The 6,000-nt window shown below is 40.5% G+C and overlaps 1 protein-coding gene across 1 annotated transcript; it reads right to left on the minus strand.

Moving 5' to 3' along the window:
* Positions 1-4,701: 4,701 nt before the first annotated feature.
* LOC136259332 (uncharacterized) lies at positions 4,702-5,727 on the minus strand. The gene has a single exon (XM_066052827.1). The coding sequence runs from the start codon at positions 5,725-5,727 to the stop codon at positions 4,702-4,704; it is 1,026 nt and encodes a 341-aa protein (XP_065908899.1).
* Between the last annotated feature and the right edge of the window lie 273 nt (positions 5,728-6,000).

Below are 6,000 nucleotides of genomic sequence, written 5' to 3' on the forward strand. Positions count from 1 at the left end.
GGGAGCGCTATAAGAATAATGGGAGCACTATCGTTATTAATGCTCTTCTTTTTTCTTTTGTTCTGGCAGTCAAAAAGGGTTAGCTGGCCTACAGCTAAAATTTGGCTTGACGATCCACGTTTTGCCATCATCAACTCACGTGAATATAGTTGATTGTGGGTTTAATTTACATCCCAGACTTAAATAACCTCCATGGCTGGACCCAACCAAATTAGCTGCAGTAGAGTGCAAGTAACAATTGGGAGTAAGTACTGTCAATTATGTTGTGTATAAGACTTAACTTTATCCATAATAATATACGATATATGGCTAATAATATACCATCTATGGATACAGGCCATAGCTAAGTTCAGAGCTCCTTAAACTTTACTAGGGCTTTGCCCTCAGTTACCCAGCTTTGTGTTTAATTACCAGGGCTTAAGCCCAGATCATCCCGGGTATAGCTACACCTCTGACTCGTGATCTCACAGGTGAGCACTAAAACAAAACCAGGGGAGTATATTATTGTAGTTTGTCACCCTTGCTTTATCAGCACCGAGGTCAGCCACAACACCTACGTAATTCATCAATGTTGCACAAATTATGAATTCACAAAATGCACAGTGCAATTTATATTGTGCAAATTCACAAATTTCACCTTACAGCACTATGAAAATACGGATGATTTCCATTAATACGAAGGGAAGCCATCATGTGTTGCCACCAAATCAACACTTCGCTGTCAGTAAAGATGAATGGGAGACAAAGGAACAAGGACACTGGTAAGTCCATGAAGAATACATTGTACATACTCAGCGTTGGGCAAGTTACTTTGTAAAAGTAACTAGTTACATATTACATATTACTTGCAACTGAACTATTTAGTTACAGTTACATATTACCCTTAAAATAAAGTAACTGTAATAATATTACATATTATATTACTTTGTGTTCACAGCCTTGAGCTGTCCCGTGTGAAAATACCACCTTATCACGTGACATGATTGCGTTGTTGGACAATATGCAAATTTTGGTTATAAGTAAGAAGCTGGTGAATAAGCTTCATTCAGTAGGCCTCGTTACTTCGTTGTGGCTAGGCGTTACTCAGGGGATAACTAACGAGATTAGTAACTTCGCTACTTGTAGTAATAATATTACGTAATATTAGACTCGTTACAGTAACTATATTACTTAGGTAACGCATTACATTTGTAAGTAAAGTAGCTTACGTTATATTACCTGTTTTTATAGCGTATTTCGTTATATTACTTTGTTACCACAAAAGTAATAATATTACGTAACGAGTTACATAAGTAACGCGTTACTCCCAACACTGTACATACTGCGGTATGCTAAAAGGTACCTCTCGGGCTAAAGTGACATCGAACAGTGAAAACACAAGCCCGTAGCCTTAGCTGTTATCGAGTTATGCTTATCTGAAGGCATCAGTCAGTTACTCAGTAGGTCAGTAGAAAATTCCGTTAAATATATATATATTTTTTTAATCTGTAGCAACTTGTTGAAAGAGTTTCTGGTCGATCTGAAAGCTTGTTTGGGCTTAGTTTTACCTGGCCAATACTGACTCATCGTTGTCAGAAGAAGTGAGCCTGTTTTGGGGTGATGTTAATTTTTGGGCCATGCCTACTCCTTTGTGTAACACGTGCACGATAGTATCGAATGAATAAGAATCCACGTGCAACCTATAGTACAATCACGTGATCAACTACATATATGTTACATCTCCCTTGTTACAAAAAGGATTGTGGTTATTGGTACAATTGTTAAATAATAATTACAGTGCTCAAATCAAACAAAGTGATAAATTGTGCAGTGTATGTATAAAGGTCCAGTTATGGAAATTGGTCAGCGTACCGCACTGGAGTCTTAATGGTTCTTTGTGAGCGTCGTAGTGTTGGTTCTGTAGCCAGTGCGGCAGGTGGCTGGAGTTCATATGCTCTAGGGGATTCGACCACCGGTTCAATTGTGTCACATTCATATTCTTGGTCATCTAAGAAATCATCAACACTTGCGTCGGTATTAACAGGGGATGCCAATTTTCTCAAATCTTTTCTGTTCCTTCGGTAGTGTTGTCCCTGCGGTGTTATAATATTGTAAGAGCGAGGGCCATTTTCATTTATTCCAGTGACCTTGGCTGGTTTCCATTTGCCATCTTTTGCTGACACAAGTACTGAATCGCCAGTTTTTAGATGTTTCAGTGGCTTTGCATGTTGGTCATAGTAAAATTTTTGCTTTTGTCGACGTTGGATAAGTTCTTTCTGCACTGTAGTTGGATTAATTGTTCTAGGCTGTAATAAGGCACCTGCAGTGGGTACAAGTGTTTTTGTCCGCCTTCCCATTAGGCGTTGGACAGGTGAACCAATGGCATCAGACCAGGGAGTGTTTCGGTACTCCAATAATGCTAATTGTAAATCTTTTCTGTCATGTACAGCTTTCTTCATTGGTCTTTTGACAATTTGCACGGCCTTCTCAGCCATTCCATTCGATTGGGGGTGATATGGGCTGGAGGTGTGATGATTAAACTGATATTGTTGGGTAAAGCATCGAAATGTATGACTAGAGAATTGTGGTCCATTATCTGTAATCAGGACATCAGGTATTCCATGTCTGTAAAACTGTGACTTACAGATTGCTATTACTTGATTGGCTGTCATGCTAGTAAGTTGGTCTACTTCAACATATCCAGAGTAGTAGTCTACCAAAACAAGAAATTGTTTCTTTTGTAGCTCGAAAATATCAGCACCGACTTTTGCCCATGGGCAGTCTGGTACACTGTGCGGAAGTAAAGGTTCTTTAGAGTTGCATCTTTGGTATGTGGTACAAATAGCGCAAGATGAGATGATGTTTTCAATTTGTGATGACATTCCTGGCCAGTACACGACATCTCTAGCTCGTCTTTTGCATTTTTCTATGCCCAAATGGGAACTGTGAATTAGTTTAAGCATTGCTGGTTGCATTGCTTTTGGGATAATTATCTTTTCACCTTTAAAAAGGACTCCATCATTAAAAGATATTTGGTCGCGGAATGTCCAAAATGGCAAACACCGGGCCGGAACTTTTGATCTGTCATCTGGCCATCCATCTGTACAGAGTTGCATCAAGTGTTGTAAAACTGGGTCGGACCGAGTCTCTGTTTGCAATAGGTGTAGTTTATCATCTGAAATAGGTATTGTAGTGAGTACATTTACCTCAAATTCAAAGGAAGTACAACTGTCTGTTGGTTCTGTCGTGTATGCCCTTGACAAGGTGTCTGCAATTACTAGTTGCTTCCCAGGACGGTATACTAGATTGATTGGGTACTTTTGTATTGACATAATCATTTTTTGAAGTCTGGCCGGAGCTTGGTAAAGTGGCTTTTTTAAGATGGCTTCCAAGGGCTTGTGATCTGTCTCTACCTCAATGACGGACATCCCATATACGTAGTCATGAAATTTATTGCAGCCAAATACAATGGCGAGCATTTCCTTCTCGATTTGAGCATAGTTTTGTTGACATGTCGTGAGAGCTTTAGACGCATAGGCGATGGGGTGATTATCTTGTAACAAAACAGCTCCTAAGCCTTTTGAACTGGCATCAACAGATAATTTAATAGGTCTTTTAGGATTAAAATATTTGAGGACAGGAGCTTTGGTTATCAATTCTTTCAAAAATGTGAAACTCTTTTGTTGTTCAGTTTGCCTCTGCCATTCTACATTCTTCTCCAAAAGGGCTCGAAGCGGTGAAGCTACATGAGATAAATTTGGAATGAATTTACCTAGGTAGGTTAACATACCTAAAAATCTTTGTAGATCTTCTCTGCTTTCAGGGCAGGGCATGTCTATCACAGCTCTGGTTTTCTTCGGGTCAGGCTTCAGGCCGTCTTTACTGAGGATATGTCCGATGTAACTAATTTCATTCAGTTTTAGTTGGCATTTGCTCTTGTTTAGCTTGAGGTTTCGCTGTCTCACTCTTTCCAAAACTTTTTTCAAACGTTTGTCATGCTGTTCATCAGTTTCTCCCCATATGAGTAGGTCGTCAACAACAACTTCTACTCCGTCAATGTCCCGAAACATGTCTGACATGATCCTTTGAAAAATGTCCTGGGATGATGATAGTCCGAAGGGGAGGAGCTTAAACATGTACCGTCCAAAAGGTGTGTTAAATGTGCACAACTTGGCACTGGATGGGTCTAGCTTTACTTGCCAAAATCCAGAGCTGGCATCTAGGACTGAGAATACTTTGGCATTTGGCATTCTAGTGACAATTTCTTCGATTGTGCTCATTGGGTAAGGTTCACGCTTTATGGCTTTATTCAGGTCACGTGGGTCTATGCAAATTCTTAGGCTGCCATTAGGTTTCACAATAGTGACCATGCTATTTACCCAGTCTGTGGCTTCTTCAACTTTTTCCATTACATCTAGCTCTTCCATACGGTTTAATTCTGCTTGGATCTTGGGCCGCAAAGTGACTGGAACTCGTCTAGGCATGTGAACAACTAGTTGGCAAGTTTTGTCTACTTTGATGTGATAGTCAGTGTTACTTATGCAACCCAATCCTTCAAACACATCGCTGTAAGAGTCCAGGAAATCAGTATCATTGTTGTTGATGGCATCCAGATGTTGCACTAGATTCATTTCCACACATGTCTCCAAACCTAAAATGTTTGGAACTTCTTGGTCGATAACTTCAAAGTCGACAACATAAAGGTTTCTTTGTGTTCACATTTCATGGTAACTCTGCCACACGCATTGAGGCGTTCACCACCAAATGCAACAAGTCTTGCATGTGATTGTTGTAGTGGCATTGAGCTGAGTTGGTGGTATCGCCTCTGGAAATAACGTTACACTGTGCACCTGTGTCGATTTTGAAAGAGGTTCTTTGATGGTTTACTAGGATGGACACTTTCCAGTCTGGTATTTTAGTGGTTGTACATTGTACCATGCCTATAAAGAGGTCGTCGGGAGTGTCAGATCCATCATGTGCAACACTGTGGACTTTGCGGTGTTGCTTTGTAAGGGTGCGACTTCTGCAAACTTTGGAAAAATGATTCTTCCGCCCACAGTTGTAGCACTCCATGCCATAGGCTGGGCAATTCTGGTGGCGTTGGTGTTGAGTACCACATTTGTCACATTGGGTTCTTCGTGGCTCGGCTGTACGTCGTTTTTGAACAGTGAAGAGTTCTTGATCAACTGACTCTTTATTAGTGGCACATGAACTAAGGGTTTTAAGTTGACTTGTTGTTGCTTCGTTTGCTCTACAAATATCCAATGCCTTTTGTAGGGTTAACTCACTGTCTTTAAGCAATCTTGCGCGAGTTCTGTCACAAATAATTCCACATACGATGCGGTCACGAATTAAGCTGTCCTTTAGATTGGAAAATTTGCACTTCTGTGCCTTTGTTTTTAAGTCTGTCACGTATTGGTCAATACTTTCTCCGACTTGGTGATTTCGCGTGTTAAATTTATGCCTTTCCCAGGTGACATTTTTACGCGGGTTACAGTATCCGTCGAACTTCTCTGTTATTCTGTCTACTTTGCTTTTATCGTCGTCACTCTCCCAAGTAAAAGTATTGTAAACCTCGAGTGCTTCAGTTCCTGCCACGTGAAGGAATGTGGCGGCTTGGATCTTCGCGTCCTTTCCGCTAAGTCCACTGGCCAAGGAAAATATATCAAAGCGTTGCTTCCAACGTCTCCAACTGTCGGCAATGTTCCCGTCTAGGTTTAGTGCTTCCGGCGGTGAAAGCTTGTCCATCTTCTGACACCATGTAACACGTGCACGATAGTATCAAATGAATAAGAATCCACGTGCAACCTATAGTACAATCACGTGATCAACTACATGTATGTTACACTTTGTGGTCCCTACTATACAGTACGATAGTACTATCATACTGTATGACTTAGTGGATAATTACAATCAATACAGCTCACCCCTAGGTATCAGAGGCTAAGACACTGTAGCCAAGAAATGAAAAACTGTAGTTTAGTAAGAAATGAAGTTTATCTCTCATTAATTCCATGCACA

This window comes from Dysidea avara, chromosome 6 (genome assembly GCF_963678975.1).
Source record: "Dysidea avara chromosome 6, odDysAvar1.4, whole genome shotgun sequence".
NCBI lineage: Eukaryota > Metazoa > Porifera > Demospongiae > Dictyoceratida > Dysideidae > Dysidea > Dysidea avara.